Below are 18,502 nucleotides of genomic sequence, written 5' to 3'. Positions count from 1 at the left end.
CTCAAAAAGGGAGCAACAATAAAGACGTTATCGTATTTGAGCTTTACATTGGGATATAATCTGCTACAATAAAGAGCATGAGTTAATTTCAGAAAAACACAGAATGACAAATGTTTTGTTGAGTAACTGGTGTTCTTAGGGCGTTTTTGTATAGCAAACTCTAAGTGTAAAATTTGGAGTTTATATTTTAAAAATGCTTACAAAACAATTTTGACACACTTGCTTTCTACAGAATCAGATCCTGAGATATAGGTACACATTTCCAGAAAGGAACAAATTATCCAAGTATGCAATGAGGAGGATTTCTTAACACACTGTAATTTTACATGTTTTTATTGTTTGGTGAAATAAACAAGGTGCTTAAAAACAGCAGAAAAATAATACAAACAGACGTGAGAATGAAACAAAGTGAAAAGAAAAGGAAAATCGCCCCCAATTTCTTTCACAATGATGAGCAAATAATGTTTGTGTCTGCTATTTGTAACATTTTAGAAGCCACTAGCTGATATCTGCTTATCCTGAACTGTCTGCTAGATACCAGTTATTTGGTTCTGGCTCACTTCTGAACATTATTTAGATAATCACATCAGCAGCAGTTCGGCACACTGCAGCATAATGAAAATACTCCCTAAATGGAATCTGAATTGAGATCCAAAGCAAGAAAAAGAAAAAGAAAAAAAGAATCAAAATCAGTAAATAAATATCTTGCATATATGTCAAACTATATTCTCCAAACAAAACCTTACATCTTATGAAAGGAGTCAGAAAGTACCAACAACAACAGAAAAGATCTCTGCTTTCTACTACTACAATACTGTTAAATCTCTAAGGCTGAAAAATGTCCCATTTATTGATTTTCTGCCTTTTAAAAAAATTAGGTGGTGAAGTAGAAATTCAAACACAGGAAGAAAATGCACATATATGAGAGCACTGGTTCAGCGAGATATCAAATATACAGTATTCTAGTGTCAAAAGTACAGGCAGAAATGTCCAAGAATTCTTGGTGAAAAAGGGGGTAATTGAGGAGTAAAAATTCTACTTGACAATCACTCACATTTTAACAGTGCATTAATTATAACAAAAGCCAGATGGTAAGTGAGCAATAGAGTCATAGTGTTCAGTGTTTACAGCAGAATACCTTTCTCTGCTTGTTTAAATGAGGTTGGAGACATATACTCATGTATGGGAAACTTCTTAAAGGAGCCTTGCTTATTCTTTCTTCCCGTCTTCTTGAAAGAGGCAGAGTTGTGACATTGATTTCTTTTTTGAGTTAAATGATAGCACACGGTGATTTGGATAAAGCATTCGCCGTGCTGCATTCGTTATCAAAGGATTATTTAGTCCTCCAATCCGGCTTTGCCTATTCCTTTGCCTCTAGGAAAAGTGTTTCTTGAGGGTACAATTTTAACTCCAGTAATGATTTATTTGGATCCAGATGGGTCACCTGTGAAGACAGAAAAGAACAGGAGAACCTGAAAAGACAAGGACAGGAAGATATCTGCTACATTTTGGAAAACAGACCAATGTTCACTCTAAGACTGTTCTGAGTCCTTTTTCTTTTGATTCACGAGGCCCTGCAAAATAGCAGTTATTTGCTCATGCTAATAAAATGTACACATTTGCAATAAACAGCAAATAAATAGTGATTAAGTATTATTTGTATATTCAGTCTCCAAATGTCCAGAGCTGTCTTACTTTCTTTCACATGAGCCTCACAGCATTTGTTAATTTTGAGTGGAATACAAGGACATTACAGGTACAGAATGAACTGTCTGATACTGTATTCGAGACAGACTGATACTGTATTCTAGAAAATGTTGACCATTTCTGCTACCTTGACAGCCACCTCTCCACAAAAGTCAATATTGACACCAAAATACACCACCACCTGAGCTCTGCAAGTGCAGCATTTTTCCAAATGAAGTAGAGAGTGTTTGAGGATCGGGACATCCTTAGGGATATTATGGTGCTTGTTTATAAAGCTATTGTCCTCCCAATCCTGTTATATGCCTGTGAAACATGGACTGTCTACAGATGTCACACTCAGCTCCTGGAATGATTCCTTCAGCATTGCCTCCGGAAAATCCTGCAAATGTCAGCATGCTGGAAGAATAAAAACCACCAGTACTGAAGCAATGATCCTGTTTCCAAAAATGGCACCAGTTTTCCCCTATCAATAATAAAACTTTATTTATATACCAACTCTAGTTTTTGAGATATAGAACATATGCCATCTACCAGCCACTATCTGCTTGCCCATAGAAAACCATGATAACAGTATCTAAGAAACTAGAGCCGATGCGATATATCCAATGCAATTTTCTGAATCATTGCCTCAAATAACTCCCGGAACAGGCCTAAATACCAAGACACCAACTTTTTTTGTTTGGCTGTGTAATCAGGATCCCTTGTGAAGTAGGGCTCCCAATCAGGACAAATCTGCACCCAACTTTAACTGAATGCAAATACAGAGCACCCTTGAGATGAATGCTTGGCTACACTGCAGAAAGGATTTACATGTACTCTCATCCGCAGTTTTGGCCCTCCATGCATGTATAAGCAACCCCCTGAAGAGGGCTTATATTGCTGCCTAAATAGTAATCCATGTTGATATTGCTCATCTAATTCGAGGAGGAGTGTATATATATATTTAAAATCCACAACAGGAATATAGCCCATCTGCTCCTTCACTTTTGCCCGAATCAGGGATCAAAAATTGGATAAAAAATGGAAAAGTTGCCGCTTGAAAATGACCTGGAAGGATTCTGCCTCTAAAAAACTTTTATCACAGTAAAATATTTACTAACTTATGATCACATAATATAAACATACAGTGTTTTGACAAAACTGTCAGAATGCAATCAAAGAATCCTTAAAAGTGTTTTGTTTCATATTTAAAACCTTCACACTTCTCTGTTATAGTGCTGAACCATTCTCCGACCAAGAGGTACAGTGCACCTGAGAAAAGCAATTTGTTTTCCATGCTCAGTTCAAGTCTGTATCTAATTAAATCCACTCGTTCTCCAAATCCCACAACCCCTTTATTGCAAAATCAAGAAAAGGTAAGAAGAGCGAGACAGTCTTCTGTGTATCGGGCAAAAGCTGGATTGAAAAACAAGGCTGGGTTAATGAACACTATCCTCCAGACTGTAACCAGATGGAAACCTATTATTCACTTGAGTGTAATTAAAGATGCACATCCTAATCAGAACTCTGGGGTTTGCAAACTCAAGTTACCCTTAATAACAACTATGAACGATGCCCTTTTCTCAAGTGTCTTCAACTTTGGAGGCTGAGTTACGTACCTGTGTTAAGAAGAGATTTGCTGCCTTCCACCCTTGATTTCAAAATGCCTGCTGATTTTCTAATACACCCAGGGACTGCAGAGTTTGCAAATGTTTACACCATTACCCAATTAACTAACAATATGGCTCCTACATCTGTCAACAAACAAAGCTGTTGTTGCTTTGTTTTAGTTCCCTGGCATTTTCTGTTCATATGGGTCGCCATTGTACTTAATTATCACGCCAGATCCCGTCTGCAGCATTTACTTTGTTATTTGTAGTATGTAAATATATCGCTGTAGCATGGAAAACAGAAGCGTTATTATTATTCCTCTGACCATAAGACATGCTCTAGAAGGCAAGGAAAAGAACGAAAGCAGCAGCAGATGAAAACAGAATTAGAAACAAGTCTAATGATAGCGTCTCTTGAGATAGCTTTGTATCATGGTGGCAGTGAGAGTGGTCTTCATGCCCATGGATTCTCTCCCTGCCAATATCCCATTCACCAGCCACTGATAGGACAAAAGGTAACAAATGTATCAGAAAACCCCACATTTGTTATAATATTGTCATCATTGAAATGAATGACGTAAAAAAAAAAAAAAGAACCCAAATATCAGGTGTCATCCCAGTTTCAACCTGGGGAGATCCTCAAAGCAAAACACACATAGGATTGTTATTTCCACAATATTCCCAATCACCATATTCAGATACAGTATGAGCCCCATATCCACAGGAGATAAGTTCCCAGCAGTGATAGACTGGCTCTAAAAATATTGGTCGCCAGGAAACAAAGGGGGGCTTCTCCACATCTAAAAGGCTATCATTTAAATCTGTTAACAAATAGTAAAGATCCGTGCCTATATAACGTATCCGTTCTCACATAACCCAAATCAGAATGATTTTTATCAGAGTTATTCTTAAACTCTGTGCACTGGAGGGAAGGATATTAGAGGCAAAAATGAAGCATTTTGGCCACATAATGAGAAAACAGGAAACCTTGGAGAAGATAACAATGCTGGGGGAAAGGGAACGAAAAAGGAAGAGGGGCAAACCAAGGACAAGATGGATGGATGGTATCCTTGAAGTGAATGGCTTGACCTTGAAGGAGTTGAGGGTGGCCATGGCCGACAGGGAGTTCTGGCGTGAGCTGGTCCATGAGGTCACGAAGCGTTGGAAGTGACTAAACGAATAAACAACAAAATTCTTAAAATATAAAGAATGATAAAAAATGATTTTTTTATTAAAATAGTAATACAACATACATTTTAGTTGCATACAGTAATAATATTGGAGCTATTATATTTGCAAGCAACTAAATGGTCATTAACATTTTAAACATATTGTCTAATGTTCAAGGGGGCCTACTTGCCACCGGGCAAACTGATACCCTGGGCAGCTCGCCAGTGGTTCCCAGACTTTGAATAGATATGCAAAAATAGGTACTTTTATTGAAATGAAGGATTCCTAGCCCATGATTACCATAAAGTTGTATTGGAGGACCTAGAAAATGCCTAGAGGACATATTTTGCAGATAAATGAAACAATAGATATCAGGCCTGCAGAAACATCACATCCAGATTTATATGATATTTCACAAAATGCTCTCGCACGTTGTGAAATATCCTCACATCAAAACCAACACTAAAGATTGCTTCGCTCTCAACATGCTAAAGAAGTCAATTCCTCTTGATACCGAGGCTGCAATTTTAAACCATTTATTTAACTGGAAGTAAGTACCCCTGAACTTGTAGAGATCTATCCCTGACTATACATGTAGACAATAATTGCATTATTAAGGGTTAGCCCAAGAAATTTTCAAAACAGCACTTCTACTCTTTCTCCAGGCACAGAAATTGGTCAAGATGAGAGTTTAATGATGCTCCAGCACTGGTGACAGAACAGCCCCGATTGCAAATAAAGGCAATAACTTATCTTAAGGAGTGCAAGGTAGACTATGAGGCATATAGAGCTCTGCTATCCTATTGCTACACCTTTTACCCCAGTATCTGTTGCCTGAGGTTGCCATCACACTTTCCTAATGGGAGCCCTGTGAGAGACATTTGATAAACTGGATCCAGTCGAAGAAAATTGCGTATTTCAAAGATTTCTATGTCTGACTGTATACATCTCTCTCTCCCCACAGTTAAGTAATATTCAGTTTGCATTAAATTGCATTATAGTTATGATTTTTATCTGGATTACTTATTTTAACAACTATTGTATAGTTTTATATTTTTTATTATTTTTTCTCCCTGTGCATCCATGTGCATATGCATATATTTTAGACTGTTTACTTCTAAAGTCCCATGCACATTTATGGTGCTATATAAACAACTTGATGACAATGGTGATTATTATTCACAAAGGAAGTAGTATTCCCATACTCACAATGGTACAAAAATTCAAATGCATGGGAGAAGTAAAAACAATGTCAACAAACTGAATCATTTGCATTGTATGCACCCCAGGATAACACACAAAACTACTATCATTTTCTGTGCAAGCAACAGGCTCGATCTTTTCAAATAAGCATTCTACTTTAAGAGCCTTAATACATTGTCAACGGAACTAGCTAAAATTATTCCAGGTTTTCTAATCTACCACCAACCTACTGTATTATGTATTGTTAGATGCTGGTAAACATTTGTATCAGGGGGAAAGCAAACACAAAGAAAGAAATTCTGAACCAGACTGGAATTGCTAAGTGACTACCAGCTGATATATTCCCGCTGCCCATCTCCAATGTTAAGTAGACAAAGATCAAGATAGGAAGGAGGCTCCTTTTTTGATGTCCCTTTCTCAAATGCCATACTTAGGATGAGTCTATTTAATCTAAATTGGAACACTTCCTTAGAAATCACCAGTCTTTCTGTGGGTTTTGATTTTCAGGTTGGGCTCTCTTAATATGATGGTTGTATATCTTCCTTTTGATTTCAAATACTTAATAAAGTTCTTCCTATTCAAAATTATCTTTGGATGATCACTTTGGCTGACCTTTTGCATAGCATTAAATAAACACATCATGTTTAAAACACCCTTTGACTGTTCACTAAACGCAGCTGCTACTGTGCTTTATCCCAGGAAAATAACATAAGGTGAAATAAAGGCAAAAAGCCCAGGCAGGTCATTTCAAGTAAAGTAAAGATATCAATATACAACTATTTTAAGCATAACATGAGTAGCAAAGATCATAGTTATCATCATTGTTAACACCTGAAAACAGGATCCAGTTCTCAAGCACGCAAACTTCCTCTGCCTTTCACACATGGATGAATTACTCTAATGAACCTTGCGGACAAAGAATCTTTTAACTTTCTTTCTTAATCCCGTTATCAAAGTATAAGAGCTTTGAACATCATTTAAATGCACACCTGGTAAAGGATTAATTTTTAAAAAGCCCTTGCATTATCCCAGTCCGACACAAACAAGAACAGTTAATCCCTTATGTTTGGCAAATTAATAATCATTGAATTCTATAGCTTCAGATAGGAATCTACACACACACACAAATACATACACGGAAGAGATGTTCAACAATTTACCAATTTTGATCCACCATTAGCTTATATTTGTACTTACCAAAATTACTGACCATAACACAGAGCTTTAAAACAACTTTAAAACAAGTTGGTTAGCCAAAATAAACTGCTCTGATGGCCACAAACTAACTAACAAACATGTTATAGATTCAACAATCAATAAATTTGCTTCTAACTAAATAATGTTACTATTCTCACATACAGGTAAATATTGAGGGAACAAGACAGCTTACTTAAAAAGTCCCAGTGAAATCAATGAGATTTAAATTAGTCATGACTAACGGATTTTAATGGGTCATGGTCATTTCAAGATATTTGCCTCCTGATGTGAAAGTCAGGATCCCCTCCTTTCGTCTGCTGAGAAGCCTGGGGACTGAATCTCATTCAGAACAAATGACAAGACATTGACCTCCATCTCACTTGCAGGCAGCACCTACCTTAGGGGTGTTGGGCAAACTTAACATATAAATCCCTTCTCCAAAAGAAGGGAACATAAATGGGGCGGCTGCTAGTGCCCCTTCTATATCACTCATGGCTGTCACAATTGCCTCAGTTTGCCTAATAGTAAGAAGAGGCACATGGTAGCTCTATTCTACTCTTAAAAAAAACCCTAAACTTCGACAATATCAATTAGTTGGGAAATCATGAGTTTGCATCAAGAGATTTCTGCAATTTCACAACAGTACTCTTCTTTCAGAAAGGATCTCCAATTCATCAGCCTCTGGATAATATCCATACTATCAATGCATTAGATAATCTTAAGAGTTAGAAGAGATTGCAAGGGCCATCTCCTTGCCATACAGGGATACACAACTAAAGTATGCTATCCAGCCTCTCCGAAGGAGGGAACTCCACCATCCCCTAAGGCACTGCTTCCCAATCCTTTTTTTTTTCTGGTTTTTTTTTTAATAATTTTTTATTGTAGCTTTAACATATTCGGTATTTAAACATCCTTATACTTATCACTTTCCATTAACAATTGTACAGAACATGTATGTCTTGATACCTATAATATTTCATTCTCCTGCTTTATTACATCCAGTCACCTAGTGCTAACCCTTCACCCCCGACCAGCCAATACAATACTTATTTCCAAAAATCAGTTGTTTCTATTACAGGTTTGGTCCCCTTACCTTCTATATATACATATTCTATCAATTTTCCCCAAATCTTCCCAAAATCATCTTTTTTTGATAATCCTCTTTTAACCTTAATGTTTCCTGTCAGTTTATCGTTTATTGCGATGTCCCAAATCTCCCTATACCACTCTTCCAATTGGCACTCCCCTCCTTCTTTCCATTTTTTAGCTATTAATAATCTTGCTGCTGTTACCAGATTGGCAATTAATTCTTTTAGTTCTTTTGGTATTTTAACATTGTCAATAAATGACAGCAGTGCTATCTCTGGTGTTCCTGTTATCTCTATTTGGGTGATTCTTCTTATTTCTTGAAATACATTTTCCCAAAATTTTTGAACATATTTGCAAGACCACCACATGTGTATATATGTGCCAGTTTCTTGACAGCCCCTCCAGCACTGCTTAGAATGTTTCTTGTCAATTTGATTTAATCTGATTGGTGTGAGGTACCACCTCCACACCACTTTATAATAGTTCTCTTTTATTCTTATTGACATATTTTTTAAAATACGCATATTCCACATTCCTTTCCAGTTTTGTGGGTCTATTACTTTATTACAGTCTAACTCCCACATTCTTTTAAGATGGTCCTCCTCCTGGACTCCTTCCAGCAGCATTTTGTAGATATCACTTGTTATACCTTTTGTTCTTTCTTTTCCTTCCTTACTTCCCCTTTGGTTAATCATTTCTTCAAATTTGGTAAGTTCTCTCTCTCCTTTATATTTCTTTCTTATTTCCCTTAACCATCTTTCAAGTTGTAGAACTTTGTACCATCCAATGTTCCCTCCTAATAACTGGACCTTTATCTCATCTATATTTTTCATCTTTGATTCCCAATCTTTTAATTTCGTTATTCCTTTTTCCTTAAATTCACTTTCCAACTCCTTTTTGAGATTTATGGGGAAGGGAACATACATGGGGCGGCTGCTAGTGCCCCTTCTATATCACTCATGGCTGTCACAACTGCCTCAGTTTGCCTAATAGTAAGAAGAGGCACATGGTAGCTCTATTCTACTCTTAAAAAAAACCCTAAACTTCGACAATATCAATTAGTTGGGAAATCATGAGTTTGCATCAAGAGATTTCTGCAATTTCACAACAGTACTCTTCTTTCAGAAAGGATCTCCAATTCATCAGCCTCTGGATAATATCCATACTATCAATGCATTAGATAATCTTAAGAGTTAGAAGAGATTGCAAGGGCCATCTCCTTGCCATACAGGGATACACAACTAAAGTATGCTATCCAGCCTCTCCGAAGGAGGGAACTCCACCATCCCCTAAGGCACTGCTTCCCAATCCTAAATGGGGTCCCCTTTGCTGAATATTGGGGTTCTGAAGGACACAGTATCCCTCCTATGGTCCTTAGGTATTTCTCAGACCTTAACAATGTGCCTTAGTGATCTGGGAGCAAGTTTTCAGTACCAAGAAGGCTAAAGGGCAGAGCAGGAGAGGCCTACATCCATATGTTACCATTAGTGTTACACTGTATTAAAGACATTTGAATCAATGATAGATGAATGAAAAGACTATCCATTTGGTGATGTATAATTTTAGTCCAGATACTTTAAATTCTGTGACTTCTCAAACGAATTCTAAATAAAAGATCATTGTTTCCTATGTTATTTGTCTAAGGTTGCCTAACCTCATTGTTCCAGGCATGAACATATTCTAAGTGATGAGCAAACTATAGATGTAATTCCCATCACTCTTCCCCCCTTGGTATGTTATTGCTGAACAGCTGATCAGAACTCCATGCCAAACAGTATCTGGAGAGCCACAAGTTGTTCACCATGATCAAATCGATGGAGTTATTTTTTCTTCAATTAACAACAAAACAAAAAGCTGAACACAGATGTTTTGTAACCAGACTTTGAGATACAAAGCACTGAATACAGTCTGCACAATAAGAAGGTGTTGGGCATTACTTTGAAAGCACATTTATAATTATCGGTGGTGCACGCAAGATGTCCAGATGCTACAATATGACTGACTGATATACAGATTAAATCAATAACATGTATACAAAAATACCTTAGCAATTTACAGATTCTTAAAGAGTTCTGACAGTGCAAACCTCAGTGGAATGAATAGGGCTTGGGCTGAAGGATCAGAGCCTTATTAAGATGCATTTACTTGTCCAATTACCAAAACAGCAGGAGATCATTAAATTTTCTAGTTAGCAGACACAGCAATGTTAATATATTAATGTTGCCAAGGCTATTTGTTGGCATTTTCCACTACTACACTTTCTTTCTTCTAGCAAAAAATCATAAAATAAAAGCTAAACATCAGAAAACAGTTACGTACATAAACACACCCACACCAGAGTTGTTTAAGAAGGTGACTGAAAGAGTCAGCTTGCCCCAGCATCTGGAAATCTAGAAATGATCAGACACCATACTAATCAAATAAAGTTTGAAATCCATTGAAAGAAAGAGCTATAGTGAAAATTAGAGGTGGATGGGAGAAAGAAGAGGCCAGTGGTACTTTTGAACAGTGTACTTTCATCTTGTAGACAGCTGTCTGTAGTATTCAGCATTCATTGTTGGTCATTTCCTGAGAAATGGCTGCCAAATGAAGATGCCTACAGAGCACTTGGCAGAAACTCTTCGATATTTCTTTTCAGCTTTGTAAGTAAATTAAAAGAGAGAGAAAAAACTTAGCCTACAATCTTATCCACGTGTACCTGAGAATAAATCCTATTACTAAGACCTATCTAAATGCAGACATGCATAAGATTGAGTTATATGTGGGAAATGTTGAAGAACTATAAAATTATAAAGCAAGTGTAGAAAGGGATGGAGGAGAAATGATGTTACTAGAAAAAAGTCTTTGTCCGCATAATGGGATTGACTGGCAGTAGTTTTTTAAAAGACTTGCATCTCACAACATATGATACATGTGAAAGATGCACTAACAAAATCTTACCACAGTTACTGCTACCTTCATATTTTAAAATAAATTGATAAAAGCTAGATGAATAATCTGCAAAAGCAAAACTCAACTTCCGTGTTCAAGAACAGGACACCTGAGTCCCAGGAACAAAGAAGAGGGGATGACCATCACCCTCATATCCTACTTGTGAGCTTCCAGAGCATCTGCACAGCCACAGCAAAATATTGGAGAGCCATTTCTATATTCAGAAATATAGATATATTTTACCTCATAAGCTCCCATATCTAGTATATAGGGTTTACAAATACCAACATCAACATCTGTTCCTAACCAAAATTAAAACCAAAAAAGGGAAAAAGGATGAAGCTAGAAGTGTTCTTAATCCCTCACCTATCTTTTACAGTCATGCAATCACCAGACACAATTTGGTCCTAAATCCTTCTCTTGACTGGATGCGCTGTACTCTTTTCAGTTAGATTAAATTCATTTTAACTACTGTTTTGAAGAAGAAGGGAGGGAAACAGATTTCTCCCCTTCTTGTTTATTTAAACTGCCATTGGAATTGACTAATTAAAGGGATTTTAAAAACCGTAATACTCTAAACAGAGCAAACTGGTTCTGAATTATTAAGCAACATTTTAAACGCATTTGAATAACCTTAAGTGACTGAGCTGCCACCTGATCCTAAGCTACAGCTCAGATAAATAAATGTGAAATACTGTAGAAGTCTTAGCTTACTAAGGCCTCCAGATACAGTAAATAAAGAGCTTAAGTCTCCAGTACACAGTCTGTAAAAATGCATTCTCCAATAAATGAATTTCACTGGTGTACGCGTAAGGAGGAAATGCAGGGCAGAAAGAAAATATACAGGATTTAATTCTGATTACAAAAGGAACCTGCAGGTGCAGATGATTAAGACATGCCAGTGCTCTTGGGAGATGTAAAGGGGTCATGTCCTATGCTTGAAATGCCAGGCAAAGCCCAGGGCCATAACCTCTTTAGCGTGGTCATCAGAAGTATCATGTGAGTTTGGTAGTCAAAAATATAAATAGGAAAAAAAATCTAAAGGGAACAGTTGGGTGACACTTTTAGAAGGACTTCACAAACAAATAAGAAAGCTTTCAAGTCGCCCCCCCCCCCAAAGTTTGCCCTTTCTGTTGGTCCTCATAAAGATATTATGCTTTTTATTTTGATATTTTACAAGAATCTATATGAATTCCTACTATTTTTACCTGCTTAGGAAGAACTTTTCATTGCATACTTAACAATCCGATCAGCCTAATCCCAGTTTCCTCTCAGTTACATCCAGATATATAGCAATCTTCACTTGGAGCTCTGATTTACTTCTTATTCAGAACCTTCTAGTCTTCTTCCTAAAACCAATGCTACTCAAAATTGTACCATATTTCACGGCATACTAGTTGCCAACGCATAATAGTTACACCTCCTATTTTGGTTTCCAAATTTGTTTTCTTTCTTTCCTCACATAATAGCTGTGCCAGTATTGGCCTTTTTTTCATTGGGTTAAGCCCGGAAGCACTGGGTGAAGAGAGTGATAATACCTACTTTCTGCCCTAGTCTTCCTTCAACTGGGGCTGAAACGTCCCTGATAGGAAAGGAAGCACTTCGCAGAAGGAGTTTAGCAGCTGCGAGGGGCTTAGCAGAGGAAAGCCCTGCCAGACTGGATTTTATCTGAAGAGTTGCCCCCTCCTGTCCACAACCTCCCTCTGAAGCAATCACTCCTCTGGTGTCCTCTGCAGCTAGAACAAGGTGTCCAGGAGGTGCTGCAGGTGAGGAGGAATCCCTTTGGTACAGTAAGCAAAGTACCCAAGCAGCCTGGTGGCACTCCTCAAGCAGGGCTCACAGAACGCAGATAGGGGCACAAGGACTATCTTGGCTACCATCACCCCAAGGGCCTGCACACCCCTCTGATTTCCAAGTACAATACGTAATACTGGCATTTTTTCTTCTTCGTGTAACATCAAAAAATGGAGTGAAATGTGACTATTACATGGTGAAATATGGTAGTTCCTGGACTGCCGCTTGTCCCTGAATCATGGGTTGCTGACTCTTGGTACATTTTCAGGAAATACACAAATGCTTGGTACCTAATGAACACAAATTTAGTGTTTGCCTCTGGCACACTGAGGGTGGGGGTGGGGGTAGGCTGCTAGTCCCCATAATAGACAGCCAAGTCCTCTGGATCTCCTTTGGGAGAAAAAACGCAGAATATAAATATTTATAATAGCCACTTTGAATCTCCTTTGTGAGAGATAAAGTGGGAAACAATGTATTTGTATTTATAGCAAATGTGGTAGAGATTAGCTTTTCACTGTGCACCTAAGTTTTGCTCTGAAACTTTATTTGAATCCACAGCTAAGTCTTCCCACTGAAATAAAAAAAACATATAAAGAGGAGTCATGTTGGTGGTGGCAGCAGCAATGACAAGCAGGACGAGTGTAGCAGTAGGCAGTAGCAGTAATATTGGAATTTCTTGGAAATTTTTTTCAGGAATGTGCTTGGCACATTTTGCAAAGGTTAACAGCAATAAATAAATCACAAAACACAGCATCTTGCCTCAAGAATAAATGATATGGGTAATCAGTTTATGTAAGGCCAATATATATATATATATATATATATATATATATCAACCAATCACATCCCATCAAATATCTATGACATGAGAAATGTCTCAATATGGCACATTAAACATGATAATGGGAATATTAGCAAGAAGATTATTATGGTTAATTACACATGAATGTTTACATGTCTTTATGTGAAAACTGACATAAAGTAATTAGTGAAAAAGACTAGTGAAAAAATATTGGTAGTGGAAAACAGACTCAATAACTTGTCGTTGCCAGTTCACCTGTGCTCAGGAATGCCATTGCTATTTTAAGATCTACAAGTTACCTGATGAAAAGGTTAATCTTACTATTTACTCGATGTTAGAAGTTTGTATTTACAGTAGAGTTATGATACTGACTTTCTCAGCCAAGGATCTCTGTGAAAATGATTGGAATGTATAAAGAGGAATTAATGAATTCATATTTACTGGAGAAGTAAACGTATTTCAATATTTTATTGGAATACCTGGCCTTGTGAGTTTTCTCATATATTTTGCTACTGATGAACCATCTTGTCAAAGCAGTGCACTGAATTTCAAGCAATCATTTAAATCTTATGCTATTTATGATAAAGGGACCTATCCAGTGTCTCATTTTCAGTGCACTGGATAGCGTTCTTAAGGATTTCAGTGAAATTTACAAGCACCCATGATTGCAAAGATATTATTGTTGTTATGAAGTCACAGAAAAGGTATCATTTCTGGGAGGTTCTCACAATATGGCCATTCTCCCGACTCCCTTTTTGGCACAGAGAATAATAATTCCCCAATTCACCAGCCCTTTGCTGCTAGCATCTGCATCTGCAGACAAAGCGACATGTTATACCTATACTGTGTAAACTAATCACACATATTTTCTAATTTCTACTCCATGAGGAGATTTAGACCTTAGCTTCTACAAGACGTCAGAAGTGAATGGAGTAAGTGAGGAAGTCATCTGGAGGAATAGCGTGGAAATGACTTCCAAACCCAAGTCATTCAATGGATGTTAAGCTCATTGCTGTTGTTCAAATAGGAGGTGGTGCCTTGTCTGCTTTGGGTTACCACTGCTTCATGCTTCAAAAATTGCTCTGTCCATTTGTTGTTGTTTTTGTAAAAGTTGAACACACTACCTTGATGGCATAAAAATGTTTCAAATATATACTATTATCTACCTTAAACTTTCAGGATTAAAGTAAATGATGAACTGATACATATTGAGTAAAGAAGTTCATGCTAACACTAAATGATTGATTGCAAATTAGTTCCATAATACTGTTATACAATACAGAGGTATTTTAGCATATTTCATAAATTGTTAACAATTACAATGACTAATCAGACTGCATCTTATGCAATTAGTTGTGGAACATATTCATCTCCCCATTAAAAGATTGCCGAAATCAAAAGGCCGGGATTTTTTAGAAAGAGTTCCAAGGGTACCAGGATGAGGTCCTTAATTTTGTCATTAAAGCAAAAAGAAAAACTACCGATTGCTACTCTGCAATTGCTAAGCCCCAATCATCCAGATTGGGAAGAGGGTGCTCAATTCTTAATTAGACAGCTGTTCTGCAGGATTACAGATTCTGGTTTTCTAAAAACAACATACAGAATTCTATGGACTCTTATTGATGCAGTAATAAGAGAGCCTTTTTTTCTTGATGAATATGGGAGGGATGGGAGGGAGGAGTTTGGTAGGAAATACTTGCGTTGCAAAGCTTGACTGAAATGGGAGTGAAATAATAGATCCACAAAAGAAACTGAGCTCTAATATGTATCTCTTCTCTTTGTTTTATGATGTAGTTGCTAAATAAGTCTGCAGACCACAATGTGCTGGCAGCTTTAAAGAGCCTATACAGTTCAAAGAGTTTCAAAAGGAGTTAGGAACAAGTGGAGCTCCAATATTGCTGGACTGCAGTTTGTACCATATCTCCCCATGTATGGTGAACATGTGAAGGAACATCTGTTTCCCACTGCAAGTTTCAAGAGATCCTGGTGATTGTGCCACAAAAGCAATTATGAGGCCCTTGTTTTAAAGTTTTTCAGCCAGAAAAAAATGTATTCTAATTTTTTTATACCATAATATATTAGCACCCAATTTAAATCAGTAGCTGTTAAATGTACGAGGTAGGTAAACATAGTACAAAATCAGAATTAACATTCCAAATTAATCATAATGTTCCCCAGGAAACATAAATAACTGCAAAATCTGGAATTTGTATAGAAAATCTAACCCTTACACAAAATATTATTATAGATGCTACACAGCACACAGCAGTTTGATACCACTAACAAAGGAGTCCTGGGATATGTAATTTAGTAAGAAGACTTAAGACATTCAGTTTGGAGTTAGGTAGCTCTGTCTCACTCCCTAGTGGCAGAAAAAACACACAATGGATTTCACTCTTATGGACTGTCCTCCTGGAACTCAAAACTAATTGGTAGAAATTGCATTTAGTTAAAATCTACTTCCTTAAAGAACCTCTTTAGTGAAAGCAATCAAAAAAGCCACAAATGAGTCTTTCATTAGACATATTGTGGTTCTATCTTGTATTATAGAACTAGATAGAACTGAGAAGGAGATTGGGCCAAAGGACCTTGAAGAAATCAGTAAATACAGTGATGAGAAACTTTGAGAAAAACACACAATTACTTTGCACTTTGAAATTCTACAAAAACTCACAATCTGGGTGAACAATGACAATAAACAATCAGAAAAAAACAAAGGAACTTTGTGTACTTACATCTCTTCTGGGGAAAGTCCCTAGTAGCTTGAATTCTTCCCAAGGATACCCTTTGGAAGCTACAAAATCAAAGACAACCTGCAGTTTGCTGTTGGCCAGGAAACGTCGCTCAAAGAATTCTCCGCTGGGTGTTCGGATACGCAATTTGCTAACTGATTCAGTGTTTTCCTCCTTTGGCTCTGGAGGCAAAGACTGTTCTAGAGATAGTCTAATAGCCTGAGGGGGAAAAAGACAAAATGAAACATGAGTTTTAACTTTGGCTTATTTGTAATTTTAATCTATATGTATTTTAATTTGTTGTTATTATATGATGTTTTTAGATTGTGCTATTAGCATTGAATCCTTGCTGTGAGCCGGTCTGAGTCCCGCTACGGAGGTTGAGAAGATCAGGATATAAAAGTTCCAAATAAATAAATAAATAAATAAATGAGAAGCTTTATTCTCCTTTCCTTCTGTAATATTGTCATTGAGGGTGTCACTTTTTGTGTTTTCATGTCAAGAATATAATGTTAACTTAGTGTCCCCATGGTGATGAGAGCAATGGCCATCTTATGATCTTTCCTAATGAACCTTCTTATGGTTTACCATCTTCTATGAATTTCTATGAATTTCTATTTCCCAGAGAAAGGACTGGCAACTGCTGTCAAAAGTTACCTGATGTGTCTGTTGTAGCACCTTTCAAACATCTAATCTATATTAAGCCCTTTCCTTCCATAAGTTCAAAAGAAGAGGTAAGGCAACTTTTGACCGCTTTTTTTGGACAATGATGCTACTAGACTACCTCTCTGCACTGTACACACAGTGGGGGGGGGGGAGTTTTTAGTCAGATACCAATTGTACAAGTTCTCCCACTTTTCTGGATGTGTTTTCTCATGTTGTCTCTCATAGTTGAGGTCTACCTATGATGTCAATTACAGACCTCTCTCATCTTTTTAAGTGGGAGAACTTGTACAATTGGTATCTGACTAAATACTCCCCCCCCCCCCAAACTGTATATCCCTTCCACACCAGAAGATGGGATCATGATGTCTGAAGACTTTTACTGAGATCCATCTGCCCTATGCAATTATAGTTGTATGATTCCACTATAACTGCCATGGTTCAGTCTTATAGAATCCTAGGATTTGGAATTTAGAGAGTAGTGTTTAAAATTCTCCATTCAAATGTCCTGCCAAACTACAAATCCCAGGGTTCTACAGGATGTTACCACTGCATATTAAGTAGAACATAGCACTGTAATTGTGTGGTGTCAATGAGCCCTTACCCCAGGATCAGTGAAAAATTCCTAGGCAAAGTGACTTTGCACATCCAGACTAGCCAGCTTTTTCCTATGGCTTGGAAGAAAAAGATTTCCAGCCCAAAGGAGATCTTTGCTTCATCAGGAACTGCTTGCTCTTTGCTTCATGACTGTACTTTCTTACTCCATCTACAGTTGGCATCTCAATTTAATGAAAGACAGCTGACCTAGCTGGCATTTCCAATCAACTAGAGAGACTTCACTTGTAGAAATCCACAGCAACATGACACACAAGGTTACAAGGTATGGGAGAAATTCTTGTGGTTCAATCTGTTTAGGGCTTCTGGTAAGGATCTGGCTGCTCTCCCAAACTCCTGCCTTTGAGGAACTACTTTAGACGTAACTAATTCTACAAGCTTTCAGAGAATAAAGGTAAAGGTTTCCCCTTGACATTAAGTCTAGTCGTGTCCGACTCTGGGGGTGGTGCTCATCTCCATTACTAAGTCGAAGAGCCAGCATTGTCCGTAGATGCCTCCTAGGTCATGTGGCCAGCATGACTGTATGGAGTGTCATTACCTTCCTGCCAGAGTGGTACCTATTGATCTACTCACATTTGCATGTTTTCGAACTGCTAGGTTGGCAGAAGCTGGGACTAAGAGCAGGAGCTCACCCCACTCCCTGGATTCAAACTGCTAACCTTTCAGTCAGCAAGTTCAGCAGCTCAGTGGTTTAACCTGCTACGTCACCGGGGGCTCCCCTTTCAGAGAATAGACAGAAGATTTTACTTGTCTTCTGCTGCTATTTATTTGTGCATTTCAACAGAAATTTGCAGTCAATTTTTCATATCTATTGTAATTTTAGATTAAATTTTAGACACTAGTATTTTTATTTTAACTATTTTAAATTTTATGCACATGGTTAGCTACCCTAAACTACCATGAGGGAAAATAAAATTTAAATCAAAGATTGTGATGATGTAATACTGATATCTTTCTCACCCCCTCAATGGACTGTCACCTTGTCGTGGTGAGGGGGCTTGCGTGTTCCG

General features: G+C 37.5%; 1 protein-coding gene across 1 annotated transcript in view; it reads right to left on the bottom strand.

Moving 5' to 3' along the window:
- Positions 1-317: 317 nt before the first annotated feature.
- The window catches only part of FAF1 (Fas associated factor 1), a 212,434-nt gene continuing 194,249 nt past the window's right edge, over positions 318-18,502 (bottom strand). Inside the window, exons 18-19 of the mRNA XM_060773485.2 lie at positions 16,218-16,433; positions 318-1,444 (exon numbers count right to left, since the gene is read on the bottom strand). Of these exons, the coding sequence (XP_060629468.1) occupies positions 1,361-1,444; positions 16,218-16,433 (300 nt within the window). The 3' untranslated portion in view covers positions 318-1,360. The remainder of the gene's footprint in view (positions 1,445-16,217; positions 16,434-18,502) is intronic.

Source organism: Anolis sagrei, chromosome 4 (genome assembly GCF_037176765.1).
Source record: "Anolis sagrei isolate rAnoSag1 chromosome 4, rAnoSag1.mat, whole genome shotgun sequence".
Lineage (NCBI taxonomy): Eukaryota > Metazoa > Chordata > Lepidosauria > Squamata > Dactyloidae > Anolis > Anolis sagrei.
The sequence above is the reverse complement of the archived record's forward strand: the minus strand, read 5'-3'. Positions and strand labels throughout refer to the sequence as shown.